Raw genomic sequence first — 21,942 nt, forward strand, 5'->3', positions numbered from 1 at the left:
AATTGTATGTTACAATAATAATTGATACACAAGGGACCCAAAATGTTGTGTCTAATTCCAGTGTGACCTACATTTTATTTTTTTCGGACTGCTTGTATTGCAGAAAGGTCATATAGTTATTATAGGTTTTTACAGGTTTATAGGCTATACAGGTTTTATTTCTACAGTAAGGTTTAAAATAAAACAGAGCTTGAATGGATGTAAAAAAAAAAATCTTGAAGAAACTGTGACGTCAGACATTGTAGAGAGAATTTTGCATCGGGATTTTGCTCTCTGTTGACGTGGCGTGTCTCTCTCTTATGAGGCAAATGGAGGAAAGTAAAACAATGGCATAATCACTAAACAAAACATCGTCGGTTTCTTTTCAGGTAAGTCGCGGTAATATGATAAGAAGAATGTTGATGAGTTCTCTTGTTTTTATATTTGTATTAAACCGACCTTGTTGATATTCGATTTGGTTAAGTTAGCATCTAACTTATAGCACTGACCTGGTGATCTGTTTTAACATATAAAGACAGTACACACAATTTAATACATAGTTATATGTGTTAATATGAATTGATGTATTATAGTACATCAGTTTTCCCCCAAACGGCGATAGTGTCGTGTTGTTTATCGCCGGCCAGACTAACATGCTAACTGGGCTAATTAGCTTCTACGTGTAACTTATGCAAGTTACTTTCCTAAACGTTTTAACGTTACACAATAACTACTAACTCTATTCGGTGACATGTTAGTATGTATTTGCTGTGTTTGGGTGCACAATTGCCTCATGAAGTCATGTTTACAAGTTAAAAAAAAATGTAGTTAACCTTAGCTGTTAGGCAGCTAACTTATACTAGGTCGCTCGAGCCACGTGAGAAATAAAGTTCACTGGAGACACTAATATATTTTTAAATTTTCTAAGATAAATTAGGAATACCCTAAAAATAACTTCTGTCAACATCAGCCAATGGGGTGCATGTTTTCTTTCATTTTAAGTGCAAGGTTTAGTGTATAGTGACTTTGCCACCGGCTTTTTATCCTAATACTTTCTAAACACATTTGAATAACTGGGATCAAACCCCTTACTTTGATATTGTTAGCTCCATAACATAATATTATTTGAGCTACAACAAAGTCATACTTGCAGTTCAAATAATCTGATGGCCTCTAAGCATTTGAATACAATACATTTTGTGCCATTGTAAACAATAACAATTGACTTATGGTATATGTTGTTTTCAAAGTAAATAAAATGACAGGAAGGAGCCACCACAACAGTTTCCAGTTTACAACGACAGTGCAGCCACCCACTGGTGGTTACATGTACACTTTTGGGAACAACTCGGAGACTGAATATTCAGAGGAGGATGGTGAGACGTTTGAACTTCGTTCCAGGGGCAAGGAGCGGCATCGCAAGAGCACATCTATGGATCGAAAGGATGATATTGTGTACTTGATAAGGGACATTAAAGAGGGAGATACTCTTATCAGCATTTCTCTGCAGTATTTCTGCACGGTAAGTCTATTTGCAATTTTTTTGTAATTTTTTGGAACAAATTCTTATATCATGATGACCCATTTTATATTGTATACCATTAATATCAGAAAGTTGTTTTAGCTGGAAAGTAAATAAAAAAGTTTATAATTTATTATTAAAAGCAATATTTTATAACACAAAACATAAGATAACATACAAAGAAGTCGTCTCAGTGTAAAAACTTAAGTCTAAAGCTCAATTTATTTGTAAAGCACAATTTAAAACAACCAGAGTTAACTAATGTGCTTTACAAAGTTTTAACATCAACAAGAACAACAAAAGACATCACAAGTCATAGGTTGTAGTAAAGAGATATGTTTTATATTTAAAACTACTTAGGGTGGCTCAGTGGATAGCACTGTTGCCTCACAGCAAGAATTTCCCCAGTTTGCATGTTCTCCCTAGCCTGGTAATACCATCCTCTGCTACTTCGCTTTGCTTTGTATACAGAGTCTGCCAGGACATAATTGACAAGCGTTTACTTTCTCGTGGGGGTGCACTTGTCTGGAGTTTAAAATCATTAGTGTAAACGTAAGCCAATCTCATAATGTTTGGTTATGACCTGTGTTATGCGCCAGCTCAGCCACATCAGTTCTATGAAACACAGCTCTTTGTTCATTTCGAGTCTGTTAGAAATGCTGCAATGTAATTCCAAGATTACAGCATGACATGGCAATATTTAAGGACTGGAAAAGAAAGGAGACACGACCTGTCAAAAGGGTGGCAGTTCAAGATCGACAGATAAAGCGACCAAGATACACTCTCTAAAATTCCAACTCCTCCCCAGTTCTCTCCTTGATAAATTAAACTTTTCCCAAAACCTGTCAGGAGTAGGGCCACAACATCACCTCCATTCAAAATGTTTAACAAACACTCTTCTTGTTTTGGCTTCAGTTTGAAAATGGCAGGAAAATTCTCATCAGCAGAGCGAATACCATCCCGTGTCTCCATGTCCGCTGTTGTTTTCAATTATCCTAACCAAAACTACAATCCTACATTAGGCGCTTAGCATCTACATCGCGGAAGTACGAAGTCTGAGGTAGTCAGGCTATGTTCTCCCTCTGTCACTGTGGTTTTACTCTGGTTTCCTCTCACAGGCCAAAAACATGCAGGTTAGGTGAATTGGAGATGGCAAATTGCCCCTTCCCTAAAGTGTGTATGGATTAACTTGTGTAGATCCTTATATGGTCGAAACGGTTCGCCATGAATATAACCATAGATGCTGGAATGGTGTTAAGAGTAAATAAAATCAAACAGTCATAGCCTAGTGTTAGAGATTTGGGCTTGTAACACGAGAGTTGTAAGGCTCTGCAGGTTGCGACTGAGGTGCTCTTGATCCCAATTGCTCTCCAGGGTAGGGTTGCACCAGTCGTTCGTAAGTTCTTACTTAAACTGGGACGAAAAGTCCAAACTAGAGGCTTAGTAACTACTAGCTAGTTTATAACTAACTCTTTACTTAATTTGGTTGCACCATTTGTTCTTAAGGCAGAACGTAGCTAGTAGGTCGTAAGCTCTCCGTGAAGGAATGCGTTGTCGCATAGAATGACGTTTATTTTTCTTAACCCAATCACAAGCCTTATAATGGGTTAACAGGAAACAGTCTGAACAGTACGTAATTTCAAACTCATTCTTGACTCGCCTAAACTGAAAGTTACAAAAGACATTAAAGCAAACATAATCGAACTCAAAACATTACACTTTTAATTGAAAATATCTATCCCACACATGGAGGATAAAATAAACAGGAAGAAATTTTAAATCTTATTTTAATTGATGGACACACAGAAAATTAAACAGTTAAAACTCGTTGACGAACTTGCGGCTCTTCATAATTAGTTACAAGCTCCTCGATGTAATATAATCTGGCTAACATCTAATTCCAATCGTTATTCATGGACAGAGGCTACTGTAAATTTTTTATTACAACGTATTGTTACGTTTAAACTAAGTTTAATGGTGCAACGCAAAAACATTTAGTAGTGTGTAAGTTGTAACTTAGTGCCCATTTACGTCGTAACTAAGCTACGTTGTAACTTCCACACAGCTGGTGCAACCGGCCCCAGGCACCCTAGGGATAGCTGGCCACTGCTCCAGGTGTGTGTGTGTGTGTGTGTGTGTGTGTGTGTGTGTGTGTGTGTGTGTGTTCACTACTCACTGGGATGCGTTAAATGCAGAAGTCACATTCCAAGCAGGGCTGTCAAAATTGCTTAAACTTGACGTTTAAAGGGGCCATGGCATGAAAATCTGACTTTTTCCATGTTTAAGTGCTATGACTGGGTCCCCAGTGCTTTTATCAACCTAGAAAATGTGAAAAAGATCAACCCAGTAACTTGGTAAACCATTCTCTACAAGCACATTAAAAATAGGGAGTTGAAATTTGGATCTCCTTATGATGTCATAAGGAGCTCTTATTATTAGAGCCCGACCGATATGCGTTTTTTCGGGCCGATACAGATATTAGGGAGTAATCCAACACTTATATTGATGTGACAAAGATATGTACTATAGGCAAGAAGTTAACAATAAACTTTATTATCCAAAATTAGTTGGATATCAGTGCACTAAACAGTAAACTTGACTTATTATAAATAACTTTAAAACACAAAGAGAACAAAATACATAAAACTTGCATCATTTGCAGTTTTGACGAGAATAACGTTATAAAGAGAAACTTATGAAGTCATTGATTAATATTAGCTTTACAGTAAGTTGTGTACTTCACAAATTAGTTAGCCACTCACAGTTACGAAGACAATGCTTGACGGAGCACATACTAATGTACGCTATGTTTAATGTTGTGCACAACGTTTTTATAACACAAACCCAGGGTTCCGTGCAAACTTTAAACTTTTATAAAACTAAAGCGTCTTCGCTCCGCCTCTTTTATTTAGCAAGGGTGTAGATTTGCGCGAGCTTATTGAATCAATTGCTCTGAAATGAGCATGTTAACTAACAACACAAGCAGCAGTAATCTCATATAGTGTTATATAAGTGCACGGCTGCGCGTAGTTTAAACGTGTCATTTCTCCGTCTCGCGTCATTTCTCCCGCTTGCGTTTTAACTCGCAAGTCGACAAAGAGACGGATTAAAAACACCAAATGTAAGCGGGAATGCGTCTCTCTTGTCCATTTATAATCCAATCGACCAAAGCGCGTCTTAATACCAGGTGTAAAAATGTTGTGAAGAAGACACTGCGTGACTGCTTCCATGCCACCTGAACTGAGAGACTGACTGAAGTGAAGGGGGTGGGGGATTGGCTGCCTGGCTGGTTTCACTACAGTGAGTGATCTGGGTCGCCATTAGCAACCAGTATGGCGCACTCTGCTGGACAAACAAGTACTTACATCTTTCAAATGCATTTAATGTGTTCCGTAACAAACGTTCATATCGGCGCATATCTGCGGCTTATATGCCGATACAGATATATCTGCGACATGCTCATATCGGCCAATAAAATCGGCAAAACGATAAATCGGTCGGGCTCTACTTATTATAATAATACCACCCCTTAATCTGCACTATCCAACCACAGCACTGACATTTAGTGCAGAGATCAGCACAATTGAGTTTGAATTGCAACAAACCACCATCATTGTGATCAGTGTTTGAATTTCAGCAGCTCATGTGCATTTAAAATGACACACCCAAAACGGCATATTTTTGCACACACCTACAAAGTGGCAATTTTAACATGCTATAATAAATTATTTATATGGTATTTTGAGCTAAAACTTCACATATGTGCTCTGGGAACACAAAAGATTTATTTGACATTTTAAAAGAGTCTTGTGACATGGCCCCTTTAAATATTTCCTCTAAAAAAAAAAACACGAATATTCGAACATCTGGTTCCGCATTTTGTCAATGACGCGCATTATGTCAATAACAGGACAAATTAATACAAAGAGACATGACTACTTTTATAGGTGCAGACAAAGAGTTTGTGGCAGGCGATGCAAAGTAAGTGTTAAGACGTGATCGTTTAGCTGGAGTTCCACACATTGTTTCATACACACTGCAAACTTTTCGGCATTTAAATGCGGAGTCCCCTAAATGTTTCTTAAATGCAAAATGTCTGTACGAAACAAGAATCACCTCCGAAAATGTGATGATTGACACAGAGATAACCAAAGCAATGTTCTGCCATCTTGCGTGCTTATCACTCGCAGCTTAGACCAAAATAATAGACCAGCTTAGACCAGAATTATGTTTTGCAATAATCCTCCGTCTTGGCATTGTGTAGGCTATTGCAGGGGTTTTCAAACTTTTTGCACCGAAATTTCGGTTGAAAATGCCATTATCGGTTTCGGGCCGAAATAAAAAATCCAGCCGAAAACATAAACCGAAAATGAATGTCAACCGCGCCCCTCCCATCCGTGCGCTAGCGCTTGGGTTTCACTCACGGTGATCAGTCGTCTCCCACCCCTCCCCGTCGTGCTCAAGCAGGTTTCACTCACGGTCGTGCTGTTTGCACGCGTCTGCAAAGATTAAGCATGTCTTGATGTGTAAACTTTAGAGAGAGTCGCGCTAATGTGTCTCATACTGCAATCCATTAACATACATTTGGCGAATAAAGCAATGAAAAACAACGTAACGTTTTTATGTGGAGCGACTGTTGCGCTGTTTGGGATTCACTCTCGGTCTCTGTATGTGCATGCGTTTAAGTGCCCTCGGTAGTGCACATACGAGAGAAACACGTTTAAAAAAAACAAGCAAACATAAAATCTCTCTGTTATTGACAGGGCACATATAAACAAAATTCTCTCCACAGTATTCTTTTTCTAATAAAAACATTTGTTTATGTCTTAAGGGTATGTAGATTACAGTCAGATTAACCTACTTAAGTCTGTGTCATTAATGTTTATCAAACAACCCATGACAAAGAGACACATAGCTCTAAAAAATAATAATATATTTAATTTATTGTGTTATGATTGATTTAATTTGTTTTCTGTACCTAATGCTAATTTCAGACCTTATTAATGTACAACTTTGTTCTCTTTTATAAATGTTTGCAATTTCTTTATTGTTTATTAGATTTTTCCCACCCGCTTTTTGCTGATCCGAAAAATAATCTGATCTGTGCCTCAAAAACTGTAATGTGATCTGAACTGTGAGTTTTTTCATCCGTCACACACCCCTAGTAAAGTTAGTACACAGTGATAGCCATAAATGCGATTGTACTAATAATTGGCATAATAATTTATTTCGGTGTTTCGGTTTCGGTTTTTCGGCCTTGGTTTACTTTTTTCGGTTTTGGCCAAGAATTTTCATTTCGGTGCATCACTACTTTCGGCTGCTTTGAATCTCATAATAACTCAATGGACGAATTAGCCGTTTCTTTATATTACCGTTTCTTGGTCACAAAGTGTAGTTTTAAGATTAGTTCAGTCGAGAATATATATGTATTATATCTGAATCTGCAGTCGATTAGTAAAGATAGCTCCTGTTTAAACGTTTGCTTAGTAAGATTCGGTATGAGAACCAGAGCATGAGCAGACATCAGTGTTCATTCACCCCGCTGACCACCGCCCTATCTGCGCTACATCTCTGACAGGGATTCCCTGGCTCTGATGTTGGCCCGGTCTGTGTTTGATGGTCAAAATTGACATCAAATCAGCAGTATTTGGTGTCATGATGAAACTTTTACTTGTTTTCTTATTCATATTGTGTTGTTATTGTTTAGGCGCGAGGTAAAAGTTAATAAAACTATACGTATATAATGTTACTATTGCTTTCCCATTTAATCTTAACGCGATATGAGCACTCGATTATTTTAAAACTTTGTTCTTGTCATTACTATATAAAACTGTTTTTTATAAGTGTCAGGGAGATGTTTTTGCATGCTGCTTATAAATATATCAGTGGTGATATCTCATAATATGTTTTAATAGTCACGTCACGATAAAATAATTGATCAATGTCCACATTTAAAAGCTGCGGTGCTTACCTGCAGTTCCACTGTGTTTTCGCATTCTGAGGAGAAAAAAAGTATTGTTTACATTCCTCTTTCCAAGTGTTAATCGTCCACATGATGTGACAAGACATTACTCACATTAAGTTTAACGTAACATCCAAGAGCGCTGATCTTTGACGGAATAATAACTTCTGATTGGGATTCACAGACTGATTTACAAGCTAGTGAACTAATGAGACACACGGAGAGTGATTAAAAACAGCGCGTTTGTGTGTGTCCATGTGTGCGTGCAGTTTTTCCATTCAGAGATTCAATTCAATTCAATTTTATTTATATAGCGCTTTTCACAATACTCAATTGTTTCAAAGCAGCTTTACATTAATAGAAGCAGTAAAAGCACAGAAAAACGACAGAAAGCATAACATAATACACAATAGCATAAGCAGTCAAATTTGCTGCGGCTATGACGCGACATTATGAGCGAGCATATTACTAATGTAACGTCTAGAAGAAGAAGCTAAGTTAAGCCAAAGCAGGCTACCTCCCCGGGGTAAAAAACCCCCTAGGAGAAAAAAAAACAAAAACCCCGGGTTGTTTAGCCGAGGAAATAAAAATAAAAGTCCTAGGAGGGAAAAACCCTTGGGAGATATACATGTATATACACACATATAAACGGATAAGGAGATTAAGCGGAGATTAAGCAGAGATTAAGCGGATATTAAGCGGGTCCTGCCGGTGGTCGTTGGTCAGGCATCAGCTGGGCATCACATTGAAGGACGACCAGTAGATCAGAGGTGTGCCGACTTTCACATCTACCGGAACTGGGTCTGTTTGTCCCATTGTCCTCAGGGTCAATGGGACCCAGGGACGAGACAGGGAGAGAAAAACAAAATCATATTAGCGTAGGGGCCGTTCACAGGTAATGCAAGTGTCACACAGTGATGTGGTTTAATCAGCTTAGTTTCAGACAGACTAACTATTGAGGCATAATTGTTTTATCCACAGTTGAGGATTTTGCAAATTGGGGGCCCACTGCGACGGTATATATGGTAACTAAGGGTCACCTTCCGATTTTCAAGAGAAAATGAAACCTGTCGACCCGTTTGACTAAGGCCTGTAACCCCACTGTCGTCGTTAATGCAGGTTCAGTGGCAAACGGGTCTATATGGCATACTATTCACAAGACACAAGAAAGCGCCAAAATCGCAACCCGACCATACGTGCCAACCCGTTTGACTAAGGCCGGAAGCCCCACTGTCGTCGTTAATGCAGGTTCAGTGGCAAACGGGTCTGTATGGCATACTATTCGCAATAGAAAGAAAGCGCCAAAATCACAACCCAACCATACGTGCCAACCTGTTTGACTAAGGCCAAAAGCCCCACTGTCGTCGTTAATGCAGGTTCAGTGGCAAACGGGTCTGTATGGCATACTATTCACAAGAACACGAAAGTTCCAAAATCGCAATCCGACTATAGGTTAAAGGCGAAGTCCACGATGTTTGAAAAACGCGTTGGAAAAGGAGACGGGCCGACTACCAAAACACACTTATAGCCAATCAAATCAAATGCCGGGTTGCGTATGTGTGGGGGCGGGTCTATCAACAGAAGGTCCAGATTCTATTGGGGTAGGGGCGTGTATGTTTAGGTGATTTCAAATATCAACATTGGCTTTCAAACATCATGGACTCCGCCTTTAAGATAAGGTTTTTATTTATTTATTTGGTTGGTCTGTGTTATGACCGCGAGTGCTTTGTTCCGTACAGATAACTATTTCGAGTTAAGTACTTTTACTAGACAAATTATGCGAATGGTTTGTTGAAGAGAAAAGTTTTAAGTCTAGATTTAAAATTATCGACTGTGTCTGATTCTCGGACATCGGTTGGTAAATCATTCCAGAGCTTAGGGGCTAAGTAGGAAAATGACCTTCCACTTTTAGACACTTTTGATAGTCTAGGGATAATCAAGAGACCAGAATTTTGCGACCGTAGTGTGCGTGATGGATTGTATTCTGATAGTAATTCTCTAAGATATGAGGGTGCTAGGCCATTTAAAGCTTTGTAGGTGATTAGTGATATTTTAAATTGTATGCGATATTTAACTGGTAGCCAGTGTAAAGATGCCAGAATTGGGCTTATGTGGTCATACTTTTTAGATCGAGTAAGTACCCTTGCGGAAGCGTTTTGAACTAGCTGAAGCTTGTTTACTTGATTTGCATGGCATCCCCCGAGTAGCGAGTTACAATAGTCTATTCTAGAGGTCATAAAAGCATGGATAAGCTTCTCTGCGTCAGATGTAGACAGTATATGGCGTATTTTCGAGATATTTCTAAGATGGAAGAATGCTGTGCGGCAGACGTTGGCGATATGACTATCGAAGGATAAGTTGCTGTCGAACATCACACCTAAGTTCCTAACCGTGGAAGATGGCACCACAGTGCAGCCATCTATGTGCAACTTGTAATCTGACATATTATGTTTGTAGCGATTCGGTTCAATAATAAGTATCTCTGTCTTATTGGAGTTCAGCTTAAGAAAGTTATGTGCCATCCAGTCACTAACATCGCTAAGGCAGTCTGTTAGCTTAGAAAACGTGTGTGTTTCGCTGGGATGTGAGGAGATGTAAAGCTGGGTATCATCCGCATAGCAGTGAAAACTTATGTTATGTTTCCTGATAATGTCTCCTAGAGGTAACATGTATAACGAGAACAGGATAGGACCTAAAACTGAACCCTGCGGTACACCGTATATAATCAGGGAGTGATATGACTCTTCCTCGTTTACATAAACAAAGTGATAGCGATTGGTTAGATACGACCTAAACCAGGCTAGCGCCTGACCACTGATGCCAACATAGTTTTCTAGTCTATTGAGTAAGATTGTATGATCTATTGTGTCAAAGGCTGCACTAAGGTCTAATAATATAAGAATTGAGATTTCACCACGATCGGATGTTAATAGGAGGTCATTTGTAACTCTAAGCAACGCTGTCTCTGTGCTATGGTGGGGCCTGAATCCTGATTGGAACTTTTCATATGTACTATAATTTGTCAAGAATGTGCGTAACTGGCTTGCCACTACCTTTTCTAATATTTTCGAAAGAAAAGGGAGATTTGAGATTGGTCTAAAGTTATTAAGCTCTCCCTGGTCAAGCTGCGGTTTTTTAATCAGCGGTTTAATAACTGCTAGTTTGAAAGCTGTTGGAACGTATCCTATTTCTAGCGATGAGTTAAAGATATTTAGAACCGGGGTTGACACTACAGGGAATACCTCTTTAAGCAGTTTTGTGGGAACGGGGTCTAATATACAGGATGATGATTTGGATGATGTAACTAGTCTAGAGAGCTCATCTATTGTAGTAGGTTTAAATGAATCAAGATGTTCGTATGGTAGTCTAGTGTTAAGTGAACTAACGGGTAGAGTGGTGGCTGCCTGGGTAGCTACGATGTTGTCCCTTATAGCCGTAATTTTGTTAGAAAAGAAGTTCATGAAGTCGTTACTATTGCGTTGAAGTTTACTATTGGTTTCTGTTTGTTCTTTATTTCTAGTCAGTTTTGCAACGGTGCTGAAGAGGAAACGAGGGTTATTATGATTCTCATTTATAAGCCTGCTAAGATAGGTAGATCTGGCGGTTTTAATAGCCTGTCTGTATTGTTTAACACTCTCTTTCCATGCTGCACGCCATACCTCTAACTTTGTGCTTCTATAATTTCTTTCCATTTTCCTAGTTGCCTTTTTGAGTGCTGCGGTGTGATGATCATACCATGGAGCTGGCGGTTTTCTTTGATTCTCTTTTTTAGAATGGGAGCAACGGCATCCAATGTGTTAGAACAGACATTGTTTAGGTTTTCTATTACAATGTCTAGATCGTCACAGTTATCTGCTACATGTTTAATTTGGGACAGGTCTGGAAGAGTGCTAATAAATCTATCTTTAGTGGTGGAAATTATTGTTCTGGCTAATCTGTAGCATGTTGTGGATTGAGTGATCCTATCTAGAAGTACAGTGTACGACACAAGGTAATGGTCAGAAACTGCATCACTCTGAGGTGATATTTTGATGTCATTAATATTGAGCCCGAGTGACAGAATTAAGTCTAATGTGTGCTTACGAGTATGCGTTGGCCCTGTCACGTTTTGTCTAATATTGAGAGAATTTAGAACATCCATAAATGCACGTCCTAGTGCATCTTTTGGGTTATCCACATGAATATTAAAATCACCAACGATAAGAGCTTTATCTACAGTGACTACAAGCTCAGACAAGAAATCTGCTATTTCTTTAAGGAAATCTGCATGGTGGCCCGGAGGTCTATAGATTGTAGCTAAGGCAAAAGAGAGCTGTTTGTGGTTACGATCGGTTATTTCCATATTTAACAACATTAGTTCGAATGATTTAAATTTTACTTCAGATTTTTGGTTTACTTTAAAAATTTTGTTGTATATTGTAGCTACACCACCCCCTCTCCCCTTTAATCGAGGTTTGTGTTTATAATAATAGTCTTGTGGGGTGGATTCGTTTAAACTAATGTAGTCGTCTGCTTTAAGCCAGGTTTCTGTTAAACAGAGTGCATCTAAGTTTTGGTCTGTAACTATTTCATTGACAATAGGTTCTTTATTGGTAAGCGATCTAATGTTCAGAAGGCCGAAATTTAACATTCGAGGTTCATCTGTTAATGTATTGTTTTCTAATTTTATATTAATCAGATTTGTACCAGATGTGGCAAGCGGTGCTCTGTATTTATTTGTTCGGGGAACAGATACAGTTGAAATGTGTTGATATTCTGGTAAGATTGACTCGAAGTGCTGGGATATAAGTGATCTTGACATATCACGGCAGCTAACAGATGGACAGTTAAGCCGATCCGTCTGTTGCCTGAATTGTACCCTGGATAGTCAGACTGTATTCGAAGTAAGACTATTGGTCAGATTTATAGAGAGAATCACACTTCCTTCCTGAGATGGATGGAGGCCATCTCTCTTTAGCAGGTCAGGTCTCCCCCGAAAATGCTTCCAATTGTCTATAAACCCTACGTTATGCTGAGGGCACCATTTTGACATCCAGTCGTGAAGAGACAATAATCTACTGTAAGTTTCATCCCCCCGGTAGGCGGGGAGGGGACCAGAGCATATTACATTGTCTGACATTGTTTTAGCGATTTCACATATCTCTTTAATATTATCTTTGGTGATCTCCGACTGGCGGAGTCTGGTGTCATTCGTGCCGGCGTGAATAATTTTAGAAAACTTACGCTTAGCATTAGCCAGCACTTTAAGTTTTGATCTAATGTCTGAAGACCTGGCTCCCGGTATACAATCGACTATGGTGGCTGGTGCCTCAATGTTCGCGTTCCTAAGTATCGAATCTCCAATGACCAAGGCACTTTTAACAGACGTCTCATTCGGTGTATTGCTTAGAATATCGAACCTGTTTGAAATTACCAGGGGGGTCTTGGGTGGGCACCGGAAACGACTTTGCCGCCTGACAGTCACCCAGTTAGTCGGCCCCCTTGACTCAGATGATGGAACCGAGCTATGTGTATTACGTTTAACACTAGGCGCACCCGAAACAGTGTTTGTAGCATTAGCGGTATTAGCGTTTGTAGCATTAGCGGTATTAAAGTTTGTAGCATTAGCGGTATTGGCGTTCGTAGCATTAGCGGTATTAGCGTCATCAACTAGCGTTTGGATGCGCGCTTCTAGTTCTGCAATCTTCTCCGTCAGCCTTACTACTTCAATACACTTAGCACAAGTAAACCCCTCTGTGCTGATGGAAGAAGCTAAACTGTACATGTGGCAAGTAATGCAGGTTACAATAACAAGCGCAGTCTTACCGCTTTCATGTTGGGTGATGGCGTCTTCGGTCGCCTGGACGCGGTCCGTGAAGCTACATCGCGAGGGAACCTCACTCGCAGCACGCCCCGATCGCCTGCGGACGTCTGTAGCCAGTGTGATGTGAGGCACGCTGAATCTGCGACGGCCGGGCAGCGGCTCCTCCACGGCTTCCCGATCGCTTTCATTCTGGGCGATGGCGTCTCCGTTCCCTCGAGCGCGGTCCGTGAAGCTGCATCGCGTAGGGTGTTCGCTTTTTGCACTTCTCGGTCGCTTGTGGATGTCTGGAGCCTGGGTGAACTGGGCGCTGTACGTCGCGTAGGATCTGCGATAACCGGGTATCAACTGCTCCACAGCTTCCCGCTCAGGTGAGGACAGGTCTGAATAGCATACATCGGATGAGTCCGCCATTAGATCGGCCAAATGGTAACTAAAACCGGCACCTGTTTGTTGATGCTAGCGGGCTATATGCTGGGTGTTTAGCAGTGATAAATCGTTTCACGTGGTAGTACTGCTCAATAGTCGACACGGTAAAGTATTCTTGAGATAAACGAATATGTTATATTATATAAATAGGAACAAGGTAGTCAGAAAATAGGATTTGGATGATAAACTCGACGGAGCTCTGATGCACGATGCTCACTCTCAATCTAACCGGAAGTAGTAGGTGAATACAGAGGACAAAAGCCTGTTTAAAGGACCTCCATTCACTAGGTGGCGGAATGATACGAAAGGTGAAGCGGTTACTGTGCCGTTATCAGTACAATATCGCATAGCTCTTAGCCAATCAGATTCGAGAACCAGAAAGAACTGTTGTATAATATTACTTATACAATAAGCCGTGTTCAGAAAGTAAAACTTTGCTCTTTGCATTCAGATTCTGAGCAAATGTCCCTTTTTGGTATCTGCTTTGCAGATCTGCTTTTTCACATTATTCCAAACAAGTTAATGTAAAAATTACATTCTCAAAATGTAATGACTTTGTTCTTATAAAAAAAATAGAAAACTACTTTTTTCTTGATATATTGACTTTAATCTCGAAATATTACAACTTTATTCTCATAATTTTGCTTTTGAACTTTCTCGAAAAACTAAGAGTTAAATCTCGCATTGATTACTTTAATCTCAAGATGTTTTTATTTTAGCTTGGCCCTAATCTTCTATGATATTCAGTGGCATTGTAAAAAAAAAGTTAAAACACGGGATTGCACAATCATGAAAAATCTATATTAAGGTATCCAAATGTTCTGTGTTGTTTTTTTACAGATATGGCTTTACAGATCTTAATCATATTTTGATTCACGGTTGCAGATATAAAGCGGGCCAATAATCTTCTAACCGAGCAGGATTTCTTTGCCTTGCGGTCTATAAGGATCCCTGTAAAAAAGTTCAGCTCTTTTACAGAAACCCACAATACCACTTCTCACAAAACCAGCTCACCTAATGGCACTCGTAGAATCACAAAGATCCCAATTTCTGGAGCTTCCTTGGACTCTTCATCATCTTCCTCATCAGCTGATAGCGTGGAGTGCTTCCTGCAGGAGAAGGATAAGGACATTGAACTAGTCAAGTCCTCTGCCACATCCAGGAGCAACCTGAGTGAGGTAGTCTCTTCGCTGGAGCAGCCTCTTTTGGGTGACCCTGATCGCAGACCATTTCAAAAGAAAGACCCATACTATGGAGCCGACTGGGGAATGAGGTGGTGGACTGCAGTGGCTATCATGTTGGTCGTGGGCATTGTTACACCTGTTTTTTACCTGCTGTACTATGAGGTCCTCATGAAAGCAGATGTTAGCCACCACACTACAATAGACTCTGTTAGACCTGGACCAACACAACCAGCTGTGGCTGAGCCACTTGTTTTACCACAGGCCAGTGCTGGCTCTTACCATGACTCTCACGTACAGCCTGTTAGGAAGCATGATGTAGAAACATGAATAGTACCAGGGAATCATTTTGAAGTTATAAGCAAAACTACATTTAAAGGTGACATTGAACTTCAATACCATTGAGGATTGATTAATCCAAAAATAATTCCTCATGTTTTGAAATTTTCCTTGATACATTTTGCACAATTGAAAACTGGTTTTGTTGGGTAGGTCACTCATGAGCCAGTGTTTAGTTATGTACCTTCAGTAAGCGTAGTTTGCCTGGCACTGTCTGGTTGTCAGGTAAATAAAGAATAATTTATTTTTAAGAAATGTATCCAAAATCAGTATTGCAAATTATGGTAATAATGTTGCTGATTTTAATTTTAAATTTTGCTTGGATAAAACAGAACAGAAACGTAATGGAGGAATGATTATGTTTACCAAGAATACAATAATACTTTGTGAAAAGTTCTCAGACATGTGCTCACATTGAGTGAGCAGAGGTTGAAACAGCAGAGGTTTAAACATTTTATTGAAACGATTTTGAACATGTGCCTTCATCCTGTATTCTGTAGATGCAGGTTGAAAATAAAGGAACTATATTTTAGTATCTAAATGTTTTTTTTATATGCATTAAAGCTTTGTTTAAGCTTGTGTATTAATTAAATTTAGTGTTAATTAATAATACATGCACATATGTATTGATGTCCAACATCTTTTGTATAATTCCGATTTGTATAATTAGATTTTAAATTAACAAACTTTTTCATTTGCTAGTAAGTAGCCTCATCCATGTTGTCATCACTTCCTGCTCCATAATCATCACCATCTTCAAAGTAGTTTGCTATGTAGTCATTTTCCTGCAAAAAAGTGATAAAACAATCAGGGCCCGGTTCCCCAAAACGTTCTTATCGCTAAGTAGTTTTTAACCTATTCCTTAACCTCTCTCTTAACTCTATGGCACGATTCCCAAAACGTTCGTACGCTAAGTATATCTTCTGTAAGTCACACTTTCGTAAGGTTGGTCTGGACCATTCGTAAGCTCTCTCTTAGCGTTGTTTGAGCGCAAAACGCTATCGCCGCAGTCTTTAGAAATCGCAGTGCAGTACAAGTCAAACTATGGTATGCTGACAATGATTTTATGTTATGGACATTTTAAGACTTATAATAAAATATGTTTGCAATGGATACAGGGCTATTTATGCAGTTGACTTTATTTGGTATCAGAATGAATCAAAGACGGCGCCGGTGTTGAAGTTTGTTCCCCATCGAAGTATGTTTCCTCTATGTTTATAGCGTTTACATTTATAATTTATTTAGAAATATTAAAGATTTGAATTTGTTATACTAAAAGCAATAATATCATGTATTCTATTATACAATTTATTAAATATTTCTTATTTGACAGTTTTATATCTTTTAACCTGTCTTTTTTTCATTTTTTTCCTCTACTGTTTGTTTTAAAACTGTTATGTTTCCATACATAATAAATTATACATATAATATGATTCATAAGCGCTTTTCACACCTGAAATTGTTAACCCTGGGTCAGTGCCGCTGCTAGCCATTTTGGTGCCCTAAGCAAAATTCCTTTATAATGCCCCCCACCCTGACCCTGAGGCAAAAAAAGTTTGTTTTTGCCAGTTTAACTTTTTACAAACATATAACTTAAAAGCAGAAAGTAAAATCTTCACAGTTTTAGCCAACACACACTAATTTGAATGTGCAAACTTTTATAGAATAGCAACATAGAAAAAACAACAAAATTAACAAACTTAAATAGAATAACAAAATTTAAAAAATTATCAAAATAATCCAGACATGTTTTTCCCAAGTACAATATTAAATAAATTACATTAAATAAACATCAATAAGTACACAAGAATACCCAATATTCTTAAATAAAACAAAGATTTAGAGAACTAAGTGCCACAGTAATGTTTGCTTCATATCATACATGATGACATTTTATATTTATATATATTTAACAGTCAGGAATTGTTAGCCTACCATGTGCACTGACTGCTAACGTTAACTTTTACTGAGAAAGTATTAACCACCGTCACGTCAAAATAAACCGCAAAATAAACTACTGCTCAATATCTAAAGAAATGTAGTAAAGAAAGTAACAGCTGGCGTCAGTTATTTATAAAATGCATATGCATAGGTAATGTTTTACAGTAAAATCTCAATTTAACTTGCACTAAAGTTATAAATTATAACAACATAGTTTGCTAACATTGATGTCAGCACAGCAAGTTCGAGGCGCATTACGATTAGCAGCAGCTGCAGCCCATGCACATTTCCCTTGATTGATTAAACATAATGGACTTACCTGCAAGTGATGCACGCGCATCATCCCGCAGTTTTTTTCCGATCCTGACTCCTGCTGTCTTTTCGGGGCCATTTTTAAAAGTTGCCTACTGTCTGGCCGTTTCTCAGTCCGAAGGCTGCAGCTGCGCGAGGTCGCATATGCAGGCTACATACGTCATCAAGCCTGGTTTATTTCAGTTAACTGGACATTACATTATCAAGTCATAAGCATATTACAACCATTTACGATTAACTAAGAATAATAGTCAACTTATTAAGCGTTAATATTACGAAATAAAAAAGTTTTGATGACGTATCTAGCCTAGAAATGCGACCTCTGGAGGCTGCAGCCTTCGGATTGAGAAACGGCCTCTGTCAAACTTCGTCAGGCGCCCGCGCGATCAACCGGCACGTACCATCAAAGGCTGGGGGGCATACTTTCTATACTAGAGCAATTAAATTATCTCGTTTCTCCTTTTTTTGTAACATATACATGGATTAAAAATGCCTGATAATATTTCTATAGGCTAATGAAATTCTATCAGCATTATATTTTTTTTCATTAGGCTTATTTTTGGTGCCCTATCAGTACCTGGTGCCCTACGCACAGCGCGTGATGCGCGTTATGGGAGCGGCGGGGCTGCCCTGGGTTATTCTAAACCCAGGGTTAACCACAAATGCGGTGCTAACCCTGCTCCAGAGCAGGGTTTCATAACCCTGGGTAAAAAGCGGAGCTAACACCGCTTTCAAATTACAGGTGAGAAACGCTCCCTAACCCAGGGTTAAAAGCGGGGTTTAGAATGAAGATAACCCAGGGTTAAGCGCAGTGTGAAAACCCCTATACTGTAATACTGTAAAAATAATTTACAATCAAGAACAATAAAGATACATTACATAAATGCACACACACACATCTCAGTAGCCATTAAAACGTTCAATGTATATAAAGAATAAACGTATAATGTGATAAAAACGCTATAAAAACACTAAAGGGAAACATAGGGGGAACAGACTTCCACACAACACCGGTAACCCCGTAACCGTTTAGTCCATGCCAATTTTTTTTTAATTCTGTAACACTTAAAACCTTTTCACAATTTGCCTGATGTGGCTAAATAAAAAATATCGCCTCCCAAGACAACTCATTATGGAGCTGCTAGATCTTCTCAGACCATATTCTCTATCTAACTCTCTCTGTTTATTGTAGGTTGTATTGTAGGTTTTTATTGAAAACATTAATGGCAAGCAATACCGCATTAAACAGAAGTACTACAGCTGCTTGCCAAGTAATTCTGATTGTTAAGTACCTTACCATTAGTATAAAAGTGTATTATATATTTTTTTAAGTCGTTAAACCCATGTCAAGAAGCGGCACAAGTGGCACAACGGGATAAGGAGGGTGGATGATTAAGCGAAGTTCATCTACCCGTATTACTGACAATTTGATAATTTAATTAATAGTCTATATTTTACGGAAAACTTAAACTATGTTAAAATAAATGTTACTAGAATAATTTGAGTAATGTTCCATCTTTCTTAACGCCGTAATGCACTTTCGCGTGAAGTGGAAAATCGATCCCTGAGCGATCGATCGCAAATAATTCAGCACCTTCACTTGGGACAGCGCCACTGTTACGTTGAACTTAGAGGCAGCGTGTTAAGAAGCTTCCTAAGAGACACTTCGGGAAACACACTTAGGAACATAAACAACTTTGGTAAGATATATCTTTTGGAGTCTTCTTAGCGCGCTAAGAGTGAACGTTATCGGGGAACCGGGCCCAGGGTACTAGGATGGTACTTTTTCTATTCTGGGATTTAGCTGATCCCAGCACCATGGGGATGTTTAAAAATATGCAAGCAGGTACTATGCACTTGACAAATATGTGAAGTGCTTTTCCAACAGCATTTGTGGTATGTCTACCTAAAACATACATTCATGTTTTTAAAAATCCTTTTTGTTTTTGATAGCATTAAGAATGTGTGTACACTAATGCACAAGTGCATATATGCATTATATTTAGTAAGAAACCATCTCTGATAATTAATTTAATACCACATTATAGTTTAATTTAACATGGAATATTATTTTGTCTTTAGCACTTACCTCTTCAATCTCTTCTTCATCTAAGTCTCCTTCAAGTTCTTCCTCACCCTCTCCTTTCTTATCTACTTTTGCGTCATCTTCCTCATCTGAGTTGACGTCTCCCTTCTTTTCAAGTTCCTAAAAAATAAGGCGAAATGAGACAATAGCTCAATCTAAACAAAAAGAGGCTAATTAATAGTAGCCTTATTTGTACTGCAAAAGGTTTTTATGAAAAACACCAAAACTCACATCCAGTTTAGTCAGCACATCCTCCTTGTCTTTATTTGTGAGCACTTTGGATTTTTTTGAATCTGTGAAAAAAATATTTCTGGGTTGTTTACAAGGAAAGTTTATTTTGAAAAGAATTCTGTGTTTTTGTTAATTCACCTGTTTTCTTTTTCATTATCTTCTGTGGCTTCAGCTCTTTTGGAAGACGGTTCCATTCTACAAAACAACTAATTTATCTGCAATCCTTCAGACAATTAAAAGTAAAAGTTACAATACCTGTAATATACCTGGTGTCCAATCGCTATCCTCAATTTTTTTTATTTCCTTTGCATATTTTTCCTTGTAGCGCTCTACATCTGTAAGTTATAATGGTCAGCATATTATCAAACAGATTACAAGAGATACAGTACAACCACATTTGTTTAGGTCTGTAGAAAAAAATGACTAATTTCCACAATACAAGAACATAATATTAGTATAAGATTTCACTTAAACGCAGGGCCAAATAGATTAAGGGGCAGTTTCCCAGACAGGGATTAGACTAGTCCTAGGGTGTTTTCACATATAGTTCATTTTAAAAGAACCAAACCCAGTTCACTTAAAGTGAACCAGAAAAGGGACTAGCCGAATGTGACCTCAGTCCTTTTGGTGTTCACAATATAGTGGACTCAAAAGAGGACCTAGTTCATTTTTTGGTTCTCTTCAGAACTGAAGTGATGTCAGACCCTTTTACATCACAACTTCATAAGAACTCAGACCCCAGCTTTCTATGCAGTAGTTGATTTTGATACAATGTCAAAACCACATGCGAAACGGACCCGGACCTCATTGATTTCACATATCAAAAAGAAATCGAACCACAAAAGAACCCAAAACCGAACCGTACTCAGACCACCTCCAGAAGTGGTCTGAGTTCGGTTCACTTCTGGGTCCTTTTAGGGGGGTCTGAGATCACTTGGTTTGTTCACATATACATGCTGAACTGCTCTGAGAGCGTTTGGAGGGCTCAAACGAACTAGGTGTGAAAACACCCCTAGACTAAAATAAATGTAAGGGCTGTCCAAATTTAAAATGCATCAGTGCCCTTTGTTTTGCCTCAAAATGCACACAACTAATGTTTTAGTAAGGCATGTTTGTTAAAACTAAATTGCCTAATTGAACTAAGGTCTAGTCCTGTTTTAAGATAATCCCTGTCTGGGAAACCATCCCTTAGTGTCTTATGGGAAGTGTCAAAAATGTACTGAACTGCTCTACTTCTTGCTCATCTACCTTTACAATGTGATCACCTCAGTATTCCTAAGACCCTCGTTAGGAAACGGTAATATTTATCTTTTTTTTAATATTTAAATTAAAAAAGGCCACTCACTACTCTTTTTTTCGTAGGGCTTTACGTTGAAAGGGAGATCTTTCATTCGTCCCCTCATTTCTTGTTTCAAAGCTCTTATGTAGTCTTCATCTTCTCCAGCTTTCAAAGGCCCTGGTTTATATTCAATTTGCTGAATGAATATAAAATGTCATGTTATGTGACTTATCGTTGTCTTAAGTTAAACTACAACAAGACTAGACACGTGCACAATTAAAAACTTAACTAATCCCAGATTTTAAAGTACTGAGTTCTGAAAAATGCCTCAGAATAACATACTGGGAAGATTGGAGCTGGTCCTCTTTGGGCTTCTGGCATGGATCCTCTGGTGATGCCCAGGGCCTCTAGGTTGAAGGTGAAAGCTGCTATACCTCTGCCCTTTCCTGCCATTTTGGTCAATCAAACTTTCCTAGAATTTATCACATTTATTAAAATAGTTTTGCTAATATGACTGGCAGTATTGAAGTAAATATGCAGTTATCAGTTAATAATATATTTGGCGCATAAAGTGATTATCTAGCTTTGCTACAATTTTAGTCTCAAATAATATATACATATGCACCTGTAAGCAATTACAATTAGTGATCGTCGCTTTCGAAACACTTGCTGCGTCCGAAATCGCCTACTATCATACTATATAGTATGCAAAAAGCATTACTTTGCCTACTATATATAGTATGGAAGTAAGCGGTTTCGGACGCAGCGACTGTGTGCTTCTCAATTCTTATTTGTGCATCCTCGCGTCTTAGGTCCACCCTTCTAGGGTGCAAGCGAGGACAGAGGAGACGAATTATTAAGTGAAATGATATCCTCACGTG

The 21,942-nt window shown here is 38.6% G+C and overlaps 2 protein-coding genes across 2 annotated transcripts; one reads left to right on the plus strand and one right to left on the minus strand.

Moving 5' to 3' along the window:
* The first annotated feature begins 212 nt into the window (after positions 1-212).
* On the plus strand, positions 213-15,747 carry lysmd3 (LysM, putative peptidoglycan-binding, domain containing 3). The gene is made up of 3 exons (XM_073860950.1): positions 213-368; positions 1,230-1,497; positions 14,567-15,747. Exons 2-3 carry the CDS (start codon positions 1,238-1,240, stop codon positions 15,201-15,203), a joined length of 897 nt encoding a protein of 298 aa, XP_073717051.1. The 5' UTR covers positions 213-368; positions 1,230-1,237; the 3' UTR covers positions 15,204-15,747.
* Positions 15,653-21,682, minus strand: polr3g (polymerase (RNA) III (DNA directed) polypeptide G). The gene is made up of 7 exons (XM_055200188.2): positions 21,404-21,682; positions 21,128-21,257; positions 20,049-20,117; positions 19,921-19,977; positions 19,783-19,844; positions 19,555-19,671; positions 15,653-15,997 (listed from the first exon to the last, which is right to left on the minus strand). Exons 1-7 carry the CDS (start codon positions 21,512-21,514, stop codon positions 15,911-15,913), a joined length of 633 nt encoding a protein of 210 aa, XP_055056163.1. The 5' UTR covers positions 21,515-21,682; the 3' UTR covers positions 15,653-15,910.
* Positions 21,683-21,942: the final 260 nt, after the last annotated feature.

Source organism: Misgurnus anguillicaudatus, chromosome 22 (assembly GCF_027580225.2).
Source record: "Misgurnus anguillicaudatus chromosome 22, ASM2758022v2, whole genome shotgun sequence".
In the NCBI taxonomy this organism is placed as follows: Eukaryota; Metazoa; Chordata; class Actinopteri; order Cypriniformes; family Cobitidae; genus Misgurnus; species Misgurnus anguillicaudatus.

Excerpts from the sequence above, each read along its gene's own strand:
- lysmd3 (XM_073860950.1), top strand. The coding sequence starts at position 1,238 with ATGACAGGAAGGAGCCACCACAACAGTTTCCAGTTTACAACGACAGTG. Across the intron at positions 1,498-14,566 it reads ATTTCTCTGCAGTATTTCTG|CACGGTTGCAGATATAAAGC; the intron begins CACGGTAAGTCT and ends CATATTTTGATT.
- polr3g (XM_055200188.2), bottom strand. The coding sequence starts at position 21,514 with ATGGCAGGAAAGGGCAGAGGTATAGCAGCTTTCACCTTCAACCTAGAG. Across the intron at positions 21,258-21,403 it reads GACCAGCTCCAATCTTCCCA|CAAATTGAATATAAACCAGG; the intron begins GTATGTTATTCT and ends ATATTCATTCAG. Across the intron at positions 19,672-19,782 it reads ATGTGCTGACTAAACTGGAT|GAACTTGAAAAGAAGGGAGA; the intron begins GTGAGTTTTGGT and ends CTTATTTTTTAG.